Source organism: Phalacrocorax carbo, chromosome 1 (assembly GCF_963921805.1).
Source record: "Phalacrocorax carbo chromosome 1, bPhaCar2.1, whole genome shotgun sequence".
Taxonomy (NCBI): Eukaryota; Metazoa; Chordata; class Aves; order Suliformes; family Phalacrocoracidae; genus Phalacrocorax; species Phalacrocorax carbo.
In genome coordinates this window covers 32,018,399-32,036,051 of record NC_087513.1, presented here as the reverse complement: position 1 = coordinate 32,036,051, position 17,653 = coordinate 32,018,399, and the positions used below count along the sequence as shown (strand labels likewise).

Below are 17,653 nucleotides of genomic sequence, written 5' to 3'. Positions count from 1 at the left end.
CCAGCCACCATCTCAGCCCTGATGGCCAACGCATCATGGGGAAAAAAAAAAGCCTAAATAAAACCTGGGAGGCTAAGGAGCAGATTTGGAAGAACACAGGGATACAGTTGGCTAACAAGACACAAGATAGGCAAGAATATAACCTGGAAGACAAAAGCATTCCTTCCTTATTCAATATCAGCAAGACTTTAGCTGAAGTGCTATATCTGGACCTGAATTACTTCTTTATAAAAGTGGACCAATTGAAAAAAAGAAAAAAACCACACAAAAAGTCCCCATAAAACAATCATGGGCCAAGGATATCAGTCTGTAAAGAAAGCCTGAGTAAATAGGCTATGACAAAAGCCTTTAAATGCACAGAAGGCTACTGCAAAGAGAAAAGAAAGAATCTGTTATCCATGTTCCTGGGAGTCAGGACAAGAAGAAACAAATTTGAACTGCAGCAGAAAGATCCCCATTAAACAGGATTTTTTTTATTTTCCCCAAATGTAAAGACAGACAGCAGAGCAGTAGCACAGATTTTCTGAAGAGGTCTGACATGACTCAAAAGCTTAGGAAATTGTCAGCAGTGAAACACATACAGCTGATCTTTCCCTTGAGGTATGAGGTAACCTCCTAAGCACACTTCTGGTTCTGTGATACCATGACTTGACTTATTAATGAGTTCTCCTGAAAAAAATACTTCTTCCATCAGAAAGGTTTTCAAAATGCATTTCAAAACTGGAAGGACATCACAGGCAGAAAAAAACCCCATCAACGCAGAGACATCAGCTTTGTTTAAGGAAGCTAAGGCTGAGAGAATACATGGGGGCACTGGCCCTATGCTGTTCTTAACTTGAGAGGAATACTCTGGGAGAATATCCTTATGTGAAGTCCTTATGCAAACTTCACATACATCCAAAACTCATGATCAAAGACACCAGTACAATTCAGATGTCTCTAATAATATGCACTGGAAAACAACATACTTAGAGAATCTTTGATCACAGTATGTCAAGGAATGAATCCCTCACACAATGCATCTGAATGCCACTAATTATTTGGTCAAAATAAAAGTTTAGAGAAAAGTGTATTTTTAAAATTCTTGGAGCAGGCCGGCACATTTGAAAACGTCGTAGTATGCACTTTGCCTGATCATCTCTTGATATTATAAATGGCTCCCTGTGACTGAATTATAAGTGCACCACTGTTGAGAAGTATCTTTGATATACCGGGAGACTGCATGAGCAGTGAAAGCGCATGGCAGTGAAACAAGCCACATTCACAGCATGCCTGCAAATAAGTTGTCCTCAATGGGTTAAGTGCTCTGCACATCTATAAAAGCACGTCATACTCTGAAGAACAGTGATAACCATCCTCACTTACAGAATTCCCAGCACCTCAGTTCACGGGGCAATGGCACTTTCTCCTCTCAACTGCTCTGTGTTCCTCTCTAGATTTTTGCAAAGAACAGGCACAAACTCAGTACACTGTACTGTATATTAACTTGGTTTTCCATAAAAAAAGGTTCAGTGGCTACCACTACATTGCACGTGCTTGCAGATTTTCTGGTGCTCCCGTGCCCAGAAACCGTGCTCAGCAACAGGCAGGTGACCTAGGTATGCAGGCCCCAGTACAGCATCATGCCCGTGATCTTTCTCTATGACTGCCTGCATTTACACCCTGTGACCACCAGGGAAGAGAAGTACAGGGAAGCTAACCACAAAGACCCTGCGATGCTGAATTCACAGCAAACTAATTATTTCTAAACCTCAAAGGCAAGACAGCTAGATAATATTAACAGACACGAATAGCACAGAAGAAACGAGAAGTATAATGCACAGCAGGCATCCTTCCCATCATTTGCCACTCTTGCAAACCACAATTCATCCAGCTGCAAGCTTCTGCAAATCCTATTGGCATATGTACCGCCAACACAAACTGAAATGGTAAAGTACACTGCTAGCACCTGGTGACAGATATGTACAACCTCTCCCAGCCACGTCTTGTCACCTATTATTGCAAGCTGGACGACTGCAGACCAAAGCTTGATAGTGTAACCAAAGAACATGTTGAATACTTACTAGCAGTTACAAAACCCAGAATCTGTGAAGAATTAAGAATAAAGTTAGTTCTAATCAGAGTAGTGGGATCAAATTAAGAGCACCAGGCCTCTCTATCAAAGATAAAATATCTTTATTACGATTGAAGGGGACATTAGAGAAGTGTTTTGCATTGAAACTATCTTCCAAAGGAACAACCACTTACTGCTAAATTAACTAAGGAAGGATTTTTTTCAAAGACTATTAAACACGTAAAGCAGGGAACTAGATTGTGCCTAGAAACAAATTCTGTGTAATAGACCTAAACATTCTCCTCTTCTCTACTATTTTGAGCCTATTAAGCAAATCTCTGGAAACACGAACATCATGACTACTCATGGTGATCTGCATTTAATGTTATTTCTGAATGAAACTGTAGGGAAGATAAGCATAGTGAAAAAAAAAAAAAATTGAAGTACGTGAGTTTCTAAAGGAAACCAGGCTATTGAACTACAGCATACTTACAATAGAAATAAGCATTATGCTGCTACTGGTCTAATGTAATTTCTGAAATAGATGGCTGTCTTTTAAAAAGAAACTTAAGCTTTAGAGTTTCCTAATTCCTAGAGAGGAGTAAGGTATCATTGAGTAATTAAGGCTGGGAGGGACCTCTAGAGGTCATCTAGTCCAACCTCCTCTTCAAACAGGTTCACTTAGAACAGGTTACTCAGGACTTGTTCAGATGAGTTTTGAACATCTCCAAGGATGGTGACTCTACAGCCTGTGCATGCAACTCCTTCCAGTGTCTGACCATCCTTGAAAGGAAAATATGATTCTTTATACCTATTTGTAACTTCCCATAATCCAACTTGTCTGTTGTCTTTTCTCCCATCACTGTGCTCCCTCGAGAAGAGTCTAGCTCCACCATCTCTGTATTTTCCCATTAGTTGAAACACCAACAAGGCCACCCCTTAGCCTTCTCTTAAGGCTGAGTAAACCTAGTTCATGCACTCCCTCCTTTTAGGTCATGACCTCCTGTCCCCTGACTATCTACTTGTCCCACTGCCACACTCAGTACTTACAAGAACACACACAACAGATGAAGCATTTACTGAGGAGCCCGAAACTCAACATACAGTGGCCCAAGACCCTTAACCTGTTGGGTATGTTCTTGTGCATACAAGCCAATATGTGGTCAGCTTTCTTTGCTGCAAGGGTGCACTGATGATTCACGTTCGACTTGTTCCAAAAAGACTAGGTCTTTTTCTGCAAAGCTGGCTTCCAGTCAGTCAGCCCACCTCAGATGGAGGGCTTGGTATGAGGCTTTATTAAACCTTACATGGTTTCTGTCAAGCCATTTCTCCAGCCTGTACAGGTCAATCTGAACAGAGAGCATCACTGTACTGACCACTTCCTATAATTTAGTATCATCCAAGATCTTGCTACAGGCACATTCTGTCCCACTCTGCAAGTCTTTATTAAAGACAGGAAACACTACTGGCCCAGCACCAGTCCCTGAGGGATGTTACCTTAGCTGTCTGTAAAGCCCCATAAACATCTAATTTGTATTTGTAATTTGTAATCTGTATTTGTATCTGTGCACAAAACAAAGGTTTCACATTCATTGAAAAATGAGAAATCTGTTTGAAGTTACAGGTGTGTCACTAACCACCCAAAGTTCTGATTCAGAAGAAAAAAGAAAGACTTCAGAAATCACACCTATGCTTTCCCAATTTACACTCAAAGTCAGAAAACAGCAAGTTCTGCAAAATATACATTTACTCTCAGATGTTCTTTTACTATATTCACAGAAAAATTCCAACTTGTCGTTTAACAGTTACCTGTGCTTACACCACAAATGTAGTCAAAAAGTTGATGAACCGGCTTTCCAGTCAGTTCTTCTAGTTTCCGTAGAGTCTGAAGTGCAACTAAACCCCTGAAACACACACAAAAAAACCCAACCTTCACATACAATGGTAGCTTTATCTTACATAACTCTAATTAAGCCCACCTTTGCTTATTTGTAACTGAATAATAACAGTAAGAATCCTTACTATTTCAGGGAATGAAAGAGTACAGTTAAACACAATTAAAATGGAATGGTGAATACTAAATTACATACTTGGGCACACCAAAAACAGTACTCAACAGCTACAGCCATATTATTTTGGAGCAAAGGCTCAGGGATGATCATCTGTGGATGTAGACTCAGGACAGACTTCAGCTGCATCCACAACACACAGCACTTAAAGTCTGGCCTTAACAGGGCTCTATAATGCCCCTAGGTCACAGTATTTTTCTGCCTGTGGTTTTTTTGCCCCAATTCAATATGTTGGAAATAATGAGAGAGGTGCATTCCAGACCACCAGACCTGCACTTCTGTAGCATGAAACAGAGCATGTGGCATGCAAAGGTAGAGCTAGAGAACTGCACACAGCAAAAGGAGCACCAAACCAAGTGCCATCTTGCCAACATGTTCTGCTGAGAATGGCACCTCCTGCATGCTGTCCCCAAATCTGTCCTGGCTTGTGCTAAGGAGCACTACTCAGCCCAGTGCAAAACTATAACCAGCTGAACACCACCAATTAAGTGGCGCAACAGTCAGTATCTGTACTCAGGCTCACTCTCCAGACTTGTTTCATTTACTGTTACAGATGTAGATACCGCTTTCTAAAGATAAGGCGCCTTCTAAGGTCACTGCCCTAGAAATATAACAGAAAATTAACACAATGCATTTATACATATAGCATCTTTCTACTTTGTAAAATCTTTATGGTCTACAACGAACTTTTAGAAACACATATGTTCAAGCTGAGTTGTTACTCCTTATTGAAGACAATTCATTTTGATGCAAGTACAGAAATGCCATGGGGAAACAAAAAGTTCATGAAACTATTTCTGCAATGACTCCACACTTCACTTTCTACCAATAAAGATTTGTGAATCAGTAAATATTTGTCAATGAGATTTCTTCAAATATGCCCCAAAACACAGCTTTTAGTAAACATCAGACTTCAAATTTAATGAACATGCTTCTGCTACTACTCTACAAATTGTGGTAAATGTGTACATTCATGAGGAACTAGAGCACATGTAACTAAGGACATGTGGTGTGCAAACTGAAAAAAAAAAGCATTCACTGTAGAAGAACTAGAAATCAACATCATGGCTAGAGTAGCTTTCACCACTAGCCTATTCATTCTTTCATATGAGACCAGCCATGCTAAGGCAGGTCACCCTCCAGACAAGTACATCTTTTGTATTACTAAGTCAACACAATCATAAGAGTATAAACTACTTCTAGCATTTCACACCAACTTTGTATTTCTGAGATTAGACTTGTGAGCAGACTAACTTCCAAGAGGAGAAAGCCAATCTGAGCACATAAGTGTGTAGCCAACTTTAAATGGGTAAGTAATTTCAGTTTCATAGGACTACTAATGCATGGAAATTTAAGCACAAATGCATACAAAAATAATACCCATCACTTGGATAGTCAAACGTTACAGAAGTGTAAATGATAAATTGCATCTGTGGACACAAACTTATCAAAGAGAAACTGAAGTTTTATTTCCAGTTACGAAAAAGGCTACAAGTGTATAAAAACCCCATAAGTTACCTTGTTCCTCCTCCATCAATAGCGAGGACTCGAATTCCCCAGCCTTTTACAGGGTCTGTATATCCAATTATAGCTAAAGTCTCTCTAACAGCAGCCTGAAGACTTTCGTCATTTGCCTGTCTCAGTCGCAGTAGGCATGGGATTAATTTTTCCTATTGATAAATACAAAGGCATTTCATTCTAACTATACGTTTATAACAAAAGAATCCATGCTTAAACTTACTAGTTTGGCATTTAAGTATAAAAATAATGTATTAGTTAAACTCAGAGGAAGACTTCTTTAAATCTGAATTTACCTATGTCTGTTTCTAAGAAGGGAAAGAAGGACTCCAATATTATGTTGTACACGCCTCACTGCTGAAGTAACTACATATCAGAATTAAGCAATCAACAGGAAATATATGCTTTTTTAGCCATTCGAAAGATTATGTTTACCAGCAGTTGAGTTTTATTGACTTTAATGTCAATATAATATAAATATGTATATATGGCCAAATATAAACTCAAGTATGGAGCACACCAAGTATAGCTAAAAGCCCAGATTTTGCTGAATAACTATCACACTACTTCAGAACAGGGAATGCCTTTTAAGTACATTAATTTTAAAACAAAACAAAAATTAAAATTATTCCTCATACTGCGTAATTTTTAAATGTACAATTATTATCACAAAGATATAAAGTATTATAATCAAAATGGGAGTAGTGAACGTACTCTTTCATAATAAAGTAATTCACATCTATTCATGTGGATGCCCGACCTGCACCCTGCCCTGATGATTGATCCGGCATGTGCTCCATTCCAGAAGATCTCTTTTCCAGCAATTCTACAATCTACGCCACATATCTGTCACATCTTGCGGAAAAAAGCACGAGACTGACAAACGCAGTGATTTCACTAGTACTGCTAGAATAGTCTACCACCCACCTCCTGTCCTCTCACTGCAGGAAAAAGAATGAGTAGGACTAGATTAAATGAACTTATTTGATGGTTATACTCCACTCCTGTCACCTCTCTTCGAAGGAAGCATGCAAACAAGCATAAAAACTGTTGGGCATACGCAGATCAACTGTACCGTACATTCCCGTCTGGTCAATTGCGACAGAGGACACAGAGTATGACCTTCATCTACCACTAGATTAAGCTATACTATCTATCCACATGACAATGCTGTATGCTTCTAAATTAAACATTGCAATCTTAAGAGACTTTAGCAAAAATACTGATAGTTTGCATACGAATCTGCTTGAAACAGCTAAAAACACAGCTATAAAGAGAGACATTCACATTACATTCTTTACAAATAGAAAACATGACTAGCCCACAAAAGCACAGAAGAAAGTTTGATGTTATTCTGTGTCAATCGCCTGACAGATATTTACTTTTTGCCTAAGCATAAAGACTATTTGCACCTTAATTGCAACTCCTCTGCTCTCTGGAAATTCTAGAAGATGATAGGTCAGTTCTTCAACCCTGCTGATACAGACTCTTCGATTAGAGGATCTTCGTAGGGCTTGAACTAAAGCTCGAGTCCTGTTATCAATACTCACTCTTGCAATTATCTAAAAGAGATAAAGTTACACAAATAACATAAAACTACTCTAAGAAATGTGTAAAACTTGTCATGACTAATTCCAAACTGTTATTTTAAGATTTCTCAGAAGTAACGGACAGCATGTTGTACAAGAGACCTGCTACAGGCTCCACGTAAGCATTGCTTAAACATAAACAGGCAACCTTTTGATTCGTATACCAGAAAAATAAATAAAGGCAGCTCACAGCAACATGACACCAAACAAGCATGTGTCAGCATTTCACTCTGAAATCACAATATTTGGACCATGAAGGAGTGTAAGATTACTATAACTACAACAAATAAAAAAGGCAACCAGATCTACCTATATTTAGGTACTCTCTCTCTACATACATATGAACTACATACATGTATATACTATACACACATACATGTGTATATGCATATATACACTCTATATATAAACTTACATCTACATATAAAGTATATACACATTTTAATATATGTATACGTACCCATAAGAATTTGTATGTACATGTAAGTTTACATATAACTTAGAGTATGTATACTTAAGTTTATACAGTTTTTATGTCTTATATGTACATACACATATAAATACAGGTAAGTACATCTATATGTACACATTTAAGTACATACATAGGTATATAGTTATGTAAGTTATATGTATATGGAAGTTTACATATGGGTATAGACACATGCTTGTATAGTGTATATACAGGCTCATATAAAATATATATACACATAGAAATAATACATGAAGAAATAACACTAAACCAAGACTTGCCTTTTCTCTCTGAAGGGACAGATGTTTTTCCCTCTCTTCTGCAGTCTTAGCCTCTTTTGCTTTATCCTCCTCATCCTTCTCAGACACTTCTTGTTCTGGCTGTTTACTCTTCTCTTGTGAAACAACTTTTGTATCTGATCTTAACTTGGGAACCAACCCACCAATGTAACTGTCTACAAAAGCTTGTACACTGTTACTGGGATATGAAAGAAAGTTTGCAATACTTTTTTTAGTGGAAACAGGAAGAGCAGTGTTTGTCTTTTCAGCACCCAGAGTCTCTGCTTCAGGAGGTAAAGTAGCCTCTGAGTCCACTGCCTTTTCTTCACTCATTACAGCACTTTCTGATGAATCAAGCTTATTTCTCTCTTCACTTTCAGAGTCCTGTAATAAAGCATTCCTTTTTTTCTCTTGATCCATAACAGAGTTATTATTAAAGTACCAGTTGATATGATCAGCTACAAAGTTGTAAGTCTCTCCAAAATTTGTAGAAAAGTAGCTTATATGAAAAAGGTGGTTTTTAGTAGATGCTGAATCTTCTGGAATATCTCGGTAAGTGTCACTTGAACTTACTAACACAGAGTCTGAGTTTGCATTTGCACAAGTTGGGCCTCTGTTGCAATCCTCCTGAGTTCTGGCATCTGTGACTTGTTTATAATTTTCTAGACTTGCACTAATGTTATTTGTATCAGCATTACTTTTATTTCCTTTTCGCAGAGAACCTGAGTGTGACTTTAATCGAGCTATCCGTGAAACCAGTTCACTGTGAGTGCCAGACACTGCCTTTGAAACAGATTCTATAGTATTCTTAATTCGTGACATGCGACTGTTCACTTTTGTAAGTCCTTTGGAAGAAGTTAAAAGTTTCGAAACTCTGTAGTATAAAAAGTCATGGCTGTAAATGTATTTATTGTACCAAAGTGTTCTGCTTCTGGCCCATTTACACCGAGTCTCGCCGGTATGAAAAACTCTCAGGTGAATGGCATGATTTATCCTCCAGCAGACTTCAGGTCTATACAAATACAGGTATTTGTTTCTTTGCTTCCACCAAAGACTTTTTGGGTTAATCACAAGGAACAAATATGCGTCTAAAGATAAATGAACTGTCATTACTTATAAGTAATTACACCTTTTCTAGGCTGCTTGTCTACTTCACTCCAGAAAACACATTTCAATAAATAAGTCTCGTATCACAGTGTTATCTGAAAAAAAAAAAACCAACAACAACAAAAAAACAACAATGGAGACCTAGAATCAGTAACAAGTTACACTAAGAGCTTAGAGTTACTTAAAGGAGATGCAGCTTACTTATTCTTTCAGTAAAGACAGAAAAACATCCCCATGAGATTATCTGATTTGAATATCTACTGCTCAGGACATTTGGCAGTATCATGCCAACATTTTAATTTCAACATGTTATTCTTTGAAGGCCAGTTTAAGTCCATCTTGAAGAATTTGCAACACTTGTCAAAAGCACTTAGTGACATATAGAAAACTGCTTGCCAGTCTTTCCAATAAAGAGAAATTTGTATCTATTTAGCAAATTACATTGCACAGAGACCAAATTTCAAATGAAATTGTCATTATATTACCATCCCTCTGCAGAATTCCTCCCAGGGCAGGAAGGTCAACAATTCTTTGAGCAAAGCTTCAGTACAAAGCCACAAGCTCAACGAAACGTCCCTGTCCTAGAGCTAAGGGGAATACATAATCCTTACTCCACAAGGAACACACAGACGTGTCCGAGGTGGATCAGTTTTACACAATATACAAGGTTTGCGCTGAAACGGCAGGAGCAAATCCATTATTTGCTTACATGGCAAGCTCAGGCTTCCCCGGCTGCTGCGAGAGGTGCCCGAGGAGGTCGGGCAGGCCGACACCCGCGCCGCCGACGCCAAGCCCGGGGCAGAGGCGACACCCCCGCGGGCACCGGCGTCGTTACTTACAGTTACTTCAGCGACTGCCCGCGCCCGCACCCGCGCTGCGCCCGTCCCGCGCCCGGCAGCCCTCCTGCTCCGCCGCCGGCCCCTCCAGCCGCCCCCGGCCCCGGCCCCGGCCCCGGGCGGGGCGGAACACAGCGGGGCGGGCAGGGGGGCGCCTCCCGGCTTGCGCCATTTCGCAGAAACCATTTCGGGAGCCGACGCGTAAACAAGCGCCGAGACCGTCCCGTCCCGTCCCGTTCCCACGTCACGCCTCCACCCCCTGCGTCACGCACCCGAGCCCCGCGTGCCTGGCACACGTTCGTCGCCCCCCTTACGCCCCCCGGGACGACGCGGCCCAGGCCCGGCCCACCCCGCCGCCGGCGGCGGTACCTGCTGGGCAGCGGCTCCCGCCTCCCCCGCTCCCCTGGCCGCCGCTGAGCGCCAAGCGGGACCTGCCGCCCGTCCTGAGCAGGGGGGCCGCGGCCCGCGCGGCGTCACCCCGGCGGAGCGGGCAGGAGGGCGGCGGCGGCGGGGAGCATCCAGCTGGGCCGCGCTACTGCGCCTGCGCCGCGCGCCGGAAACAGCTGAGGCGCGCGGCGGCTGACCGGCCGGGGCGGGTGGTGTGACGTGAGGCGGCGCGCGGCGGGGTGAGATCACAGCCGGGGTGGGGGGGGGGAGACGGAGGGCCCGTACCCGCCCAGCTGCCCTCTCGGTGCAGGAGGGTGTTATGTCCATTGCACTTTGTAATTGTAACTTTTTTTTTTTAATAAATCCAACAGATTGAACTTTCTACATCTCCCAACGCAAGACGTTCCCCAGATCTGGAATGTTTTAGGAATATTAACTGAAAAAATTGTAGTTCCTTTTTCGCCTCCTGTCAGTGTGGTGGGCTGACCCTGGCTGGACGCCCGGTGCCCACCAAAGGCGCCTGATCGCCCCCCTCCTGAGATGGACGGGGGAGAGAAAATACGACGAAAAGCCCATGGATCGAGATAAGGACAGGGAGATCACTTACCAATTACCATCACAGGCCAAATAGCCTCGACTTAGGGAAATCAAATTTTATTGCCAATTAATAACAGAGCAGGAGAGTGAGAAATAAAACTAAAGCTTAAAAACACCTTCCCCCCACCCCTCCCTACTTGCCGGGCTCAGCTTCACTCCTGGTTTTCTCTACCTCCTCCCCTCAGCAGCATAGGAGGACGGGGAATGGGTGTTGCAGTCATGTCATCACATGCTGTCTCTGCCGCTCCTTCCTCCTCAGGGAATGACTCCTCACACTCTTCCCCTGCTCCAGCGTGGGGTCCCTCCCACAGGAGACAGGCCTCCATGAACTTCTCCAGTGTGAGTCCATCCCATGGGTTGCAGTTCTTCACGAACTGCTCCAGCGTGGGTTCCTGCCATGGGGTGCAGTCCTTCAGGAACAGACTGCTCCAGCGTGGGTCCCCCACAGTCTCACAAGCCCTGCCAGCAAACCTGCTCCAGCCTGGGCTCCTCTCTCCATGAGGCCACTGGTCCTGCCAGGAGCCTGCTCCAGCATGGGCTTCCCACAGGGTCACAGCCTCCTTCAGGCATCCACCTGCTCCACGTGGGGTCATCCACGGGCTGCAGGTGGATATCTGCTCCACCATTAACCTCCATGGGCTGCAGGACAGCCTGCCTCACCATGGTCTTCACCACAGGCTGCAGAGAAATGTCTGCTCTGGTGCCTGGAGCACCTCCTCCCCCTCCTCCTTCACTGACCTTGGTGTCTGCAGGGTTGTTTCACTTACATACTCCCACTCCTCTCTCCCAGCTGCTGTTGCACAGCAGTTTTTACCCTTTCCTATACAGGTTGTCACAGGGGCGTTACGAGTGTCACTGATGGGCTCGGCTTTGGCCAGCGGTGGGATCATCTTGGAGCTGGCTGGCATTGGCTCTGTCTGATACGGGGGCAGCTTCTGGTGTCTTCTCACAGAAGCCACCCCTGCAGCCTCCCTGCTACCAAGAACCTTGTCACCTAAACCCAATACAATCCAATTTTTGCACTCTTAAAAGGGTACCAAGACAAGACTTAAGGGCAGTATTCCAGTATGCCTTCCTCAGTGAAATACTCAGTGTCCACAAATAGCTCATGAACCATGCATTACCTAGGATCCTTTTGGCACAGGACAGCGGTGATTCACAGCCAGGTGAGGTGCTCATCTGTTCCCTCCTCAATGCTTTCAGAGTTGCTGCTTTCTGGATTACAGTGGCCTGTTCTGCAGGTATGGTCTGCCTGCCTTGTCTGTAGTTGACTACACGTCTGACTGTATTACCTCTTGATGGTTTACTCCTGGCAACTGTTTTTAAGACTTGTGTGCTATTCTTTAATTTATTGTGGATTTTCATTATATATGGCTAAGTTAATTTTTAAACCAAATAGCTGAAACAGTAGTGGTGTCTGCCCTAAGTGCCAGATGTAGATAAGCAGGGAGGTTTTGCTGCCCGTTGTGTTATGATTTTGTTTAGGTAAAGGCCACTTACTGTTATGAGAGCAGCACAGTACTGGTATGTTTTAGACTGTGGTAGCAGTGTTAGCTTAAGCAGCTTCCCCAGCTGTGTCTGCCCTTGTACAAGCCCCAGGACTCTTGTCTGCTTGCCAGCATGGTGAATTGAATTGGGTTTCATAAGATGGCTTGAGAAGCAGTGTCCTATCTGAAGCCTGAGCTGGCTTTGAACAGGCTAACTTGCATTCTTACGGCAACAAAGGGTTAGGCAAAACAAGAACTACAAAGCCAGTAAGAAGGAAATTTGGCCACAGGAAGCCTCAGGCTGCCACCACACATCCTGCATCTCTTTGCAAATAAAGTATTGGAGGTAGGTGGCAGCTGATGCCTTTTATCTGGGCATAGCTTCTTCCTAAACAGTCATAATTTCTCCCATAATCTCATTGTAAAATTCACTTCTGTGCCTGCTTAGGCATTTGTCTCACCACTGGGATATGTACAGCTGGTATGTCAATTCATGCCTTTGGAAGGGATTTGACATTTTGGGTCTAATCGCAAACCCACGGGTTCTTGCCACACAGTTCTCCCCAGGGATGAATAGGCCCATCTGATCTGACATGTTCAGAGGCCCCTGATTCATCAGCTTCTCAAAGCAACCACTCAACTCTCCAAAAGAACTAAAATCACTGAACAAAAAAAGGATAAATTTATGTATTCCCAGGCACAAATTCTGCATCCACACCTTCTCAAATATTTTGCCAATTTAGCCTTCTCCTTGCTGTGGTGATGACATTAAGAAGAAATGATCTCAAATTTATTTATTTAAAAGATAAACACTCAACTAAGCTAATTTTGTAAGCTATCTTAATAGTCAAAGATGAGTTGATTCATTGCGCTTGACTAAACATCTACTTTTTAGATAAAAGAGATGAATCCACCTGCAGTATTCAGAGGGTGTCTAACTCTAATTCCAGTGGTTTTCACATAGTATGGAAATTATCCTATTTATCAAATTTTGAGATCTATTTTAATAGGATGTACGTTAACTGTTTTAAAAATACTTTCATTTCAATACTTTCCATGGAAAGTCTCAAACAAGAATTTATTGTGATTGTTGATGGGGCTTTTGCTGATCTCTATTAGGTTGCATAGCCAGCACTCAAGCTCTCTCAGAGTGGTAAAACGTGATAGTTCCACTTTAGGACAACACTGACAGTAGTTTGATCTTTAATGAGTGCTATCCCTGTACCTTAATTTAAAAAATCATAGAATCATAGAATAGAATGATAGAATCATTAAGGTTGCAAAAGACCTCTAGGATCATCAAGTCCAACTGTCAACGCAACACTACCGTGCCTCCTAAACCCTCAAGTTCCACGTCTGCATGTTTTCTGAACACCTCCAGGGATGGTGACTCTACCACCTCTCTGGGCAGCCTGTTCCAATGCCTGACCATTGTTTCAGTAAAGAAATTTTTCCTAATATCCAAACTAAATGTTCCCTGATGCAGCTTGAGGCCATTTCCTCTCATTCTATTCCAAGTAACTTGGGAGAAGAGACCAACACCCACCTCACTACAACCTCCTTTCAGGTAGTTGTAGAGAGCGATAAGGTCTCCCCTCAGCCTCCTCTTCTCCAGACTAAATAAACCAAGTTCCCTCAACCTCTCCTCATCAGACTTGTCCTCTAGAACCTTCACCAGCTTCATTGCCCTTCTCTGGACATGCTCCAGCAACTCAATGTCCCTCATGTACTGAGGGGCCCAACACTGAACACGATATTCAAGGTGTGGCCTCATCAGTTCTGAGTACAGGGGCACTTCCTTACTCCTCACTTCCCTACTCCTCACTTCCCTACTCCTGCTGGCCACACTATTCCTGATACAAGCCAGGATGCTGTTGGCCTTCTTGGCCACCTGGGCACACTGCTGGCTCATGTTCAGCTGGCTGTCTACCAGCACCCCCAGGTCCTTCTCCGCTGGGCAGCTTTCCAGCCACTCTTCCCCAAGCCTGTAGCATTGCATGGGGTTGTTGTCAACGAAGTGCAGGACCTGGCACTTGGCTTTGTTGAACCTCGTACAATTGATCTCGGCCCATCGATCCAGCCTGTCCAGGTCCCTCTGCAGAGTCTTCCTACCCTTGAGCAGATCAACACTCTTGCCCAATTTGGAGTCATCTGCAAACTTACTGAGGCTGCACTCGATACCCTCACCCAAATCATTGATAAAGATATTAAACAAAACTGTCCCCAAAACAGAGCCCTGTGGGACACTGCTTGTGACCGATCACCAACTGGATTTAGGTCCATTCACCACAACTCTCTGGGCTCGGCCATCCAGCCAGTTTTTTACCCAGCGAAAGTATACCCATCCAAGCCATGAGCCGCCAGCTTCTCTAGGAGGATGCTGTGGGAGACAGTGTCAAAGGCTTTGATAAAGTCCAGGCAGACAACATCCACAGCCTTTTTCTCATCCACTGAGTGGGTCACCTTGTCATAGAAGGAGATCAGGTTGGTCAGGCAGGACCTGTCTTTCATGAAGCCATGCTGACTGGGCCTGATCCCCTGGTTGTCCTGCTCTTGCCTGGTGAGCTCACTCAAGATGAGCGGCTTCTTAATCTTCCCTGGTACCAAGGTCAGGCTGACAGACCTGTAGTTTCCTGGATCCTCCTTCTGGCCCTTCTTGTAGATGGGCATTACATCGGCAAGCCTCCAGTCATGTGGGACCTCCCCTGTTAACCAGGACTGCTGATAAATGATGGAGGGTGGCTTGGCAAGCTCCTCCACAAGCTCCCTCAGTATTCTTGAGTGGATCCCATCTGGCCCCATAGACTTGTGAGTGTCCAGGTGAAGTAGCAGGTTGTAAACTGCTTCCTCCTGGATTATGGGGGGTTTATTCCACACCCCATCCCTGCCTTACAGCTCAGGAGGCTGAATGCCCTGGGGATAACTGGTCTGGTGGTTAAAGGCTGAGGCAAAGAAGGCATTTAGTGCCTCAGCCTTTTCATCGTCCTCAGTGGCATTGTTCCCCTCTGCGTCCAATAGAGGATGGAGATTCTCTTTGTTTCTCTTTTTGTTAATATATTTGTAAAACCATTTTTTATTTTCCCTTACAACATTGGCCAGACTGAGTTCTAGCTGGGCTTTTGCTTGTCTGATTTTCTCTCTGCAAGTCCTAATGAAGTCTCTGTACTCTTCTTGAGTTGCCTGTTCCTTCTTCTTGAAGTGGTAGATTCTCCTTTTTTTCCTGAGGTCAAATTAAAGGCTTTCAAAACGTTTTCTCAACATACATGTTCATACATGTTTTTGTAGGTAAGTTACAGCTCAAAAATTGTTGTAAATCTTCCTACTTTAATGAAAGAGAATTCTCCTCTGGTATACATGATTTTTGTCATATTATAGCCAGTGTTGTGATGTCCATACTACAAGTGAGTTAACTGTGTTCATTTTTAGACATATATATATGCACACTTTTAAACTTCATTAATTATTTGTCTTGGACTGCTATTTGGGGAAAAAGTAAAAATTAGGTATGAGGCAGTTTGATAAAAATTGGATATTTACCACAAATAAATTTGTCTTTCATAGAATCATAGAATCATTAAGGTTGGAAAGATCTCTAAGATCATCAGGTCCAACTGTCAACCCAGCACCACCAAGCTGCCTAAACCATATCCTGAAATGCCACATCTACACACTTTTTGAATGCCTAGGGTTCTCTCTCCCAGTCTATGAAAAATGAATGTTTTCTATTTTCTTGCAGACTCCTTCACTATAAAAGGTGGAGCAAATACACTGAAATTAATTAATTCTGGAACTTCTTATAAAATTAAATCTTACTCTTTATTGTTCCATGACTTCAGCTTAGATGAATTAAACCCGAACAGAACAATTTCCAGGGGTCAAATGTTAATTCTGAGAAAATATTTTTTTCGTATACACTTCCATTATACATTCGATTCAGAGGTATTGTAAGTATGGATAACATTTTAGTATATACAGGCAGGGTTGTTTGTTTTTTTGTTTTTGTTTCTTTTCTGTAACTGCCATATTGATTGTGGATGGTGTCCTGGAAACAGCGCTGTCACCTAAGGCACTCAAACAAATTAAAAATACCCCAAGTATTTGAAAGCGCTCTGACAAATTAGCATACGTTGGTAGGGTAGTATTCTGCTAATAATGGTATCTGAGATAATTACTTAAATCTAACATCTTTCAGTTAAGCCTTAGGGAAAATGCTGTTTTCTATTTTCATAATTTCATCAATGTGGCATGACATAGGCAGAAGCTGAGTAATGCTCCTGAGTATTTTAAGCTTGTAAATGCAGAACACAGGTATTCTGCCTCTTAACACTAGATGGCAGACGAAAATGGGAAAACATTTCCTTGTTTTCCGAGATAGAATATTGAAAAATTAATTTGCAACTTGAATGAACATTCACTGAAAGTTCTCAAAATAACAAGAATGAAGACCATTGGGCACAGACACAAAATATCATGCTTATGATAGCGTGGATACTTTCTGCAGCCTTTGATTTGGCTGCAGTTTTTGGCACAAATACTACAAATAATCAAGTGGAACATTTCAACATGATTTTCTTATTGCTTTTTTATTTCCATTACTTCCCTTCAATATTTTGCTCTTGTCAAAGAAGAACTAAAAATTCTTGAAGCCTTAGGAAGAAGGCTTCAAACAACTCAAATAGGAGAGAAACTTTCAGAGAAAACTGTCCTTGCCAGGTAATCACATGGTTGTGAAATTGCCTTCTGTAAATCCAAAGAGCAAGCGATATAGGATATATATTGCAACTGCTTAGAGTTTTGGTCTTACATCGGTTATCTAAAGTAAGTAGGCTGCTTTGCTCCTTATTGTCACCAAGTCTTCGAGAATAATATGGAAATAACTCATTTGCTAAGGAGGAAACTCATTTTTGTAGAATCAGGCACTGGAACAGGCTGCCCAGAGAGGAGGTGGGGTCACCATCCCTGGAGGTATGTAAAAGACATGTAGACGTGGCACTCCAGGGCATGGTTTAGAAGACATGGTGGTGTTGGGCTGACGGTTGGACTTGATGATCCTAGAGGTCTTTTCCAACCTTAATGATTCTATGATTCTATAAAATTGTTGTACTAAATATTATGTAATCAGTTCATCTAGCAGCCAGTGAATATTTTGAGTTATTACCACATTCCTCTCCCAGATATGTCTTCCAAAAGAAGTGTAGCAGGAGGGTCAGAGTCCCCAAGGGTACATCCACAGTGAACTATGCGTTAAAATGTGAGTTCGTCT

The 17,653-nt window shown here is 42.4% G+C and overlaps 1 protein-coding gene across 6 annotated transcripts in view; it reads right to left on the bottom strand.

Annotated features, from left to right (window-relative positions):
* The window catches only part of PNPLA8 (patatin like phospholipase domain containing 8), a 40,463-nt gene extending 29,985 nt beyond the window's left edge, over positions 1-10,478 (bottom strand). For 3 of the 6 annotated variants that reach the window (XR_010372265.1, XM_064447610.1, XM_064447621.1), the window contains exons 1-5: positions 10,289-10,478; positions 7,980-9,178; positions 7,053-7,202; positions 5,641-5,792; positions 3,863-3,957 (exon numbers count right to left, since the gene is read on the bottom strand). Coding sequence is in view for 5 of the 6 variants with exons in the window: in XM_064447610.1 (XP_064303680.1) it covers positions 3,863-3,957; positions 5,641-5,792; positions 7,053-7,202; positions 7,980-9,086 (1,504 nt within the window). In the remaining variant the exon portion in view is untranslated. Of the gene's footprint in view, positions 1-3,862; positions 3,958-5,640; positions 5,793-7,052; positions 7,203-7,979; positions 9,179-9,792; positions 10,107-10,288 lie in introns of those variants that run through there. The other 3 variants (XM_064447585.1, XM_064447602.1, XM_064447594.1) reach the window with 3 other exon arrangements.
* Between the last annotated feature and the right edge of the window lie 7,175 nt (positions 10,479-17,653).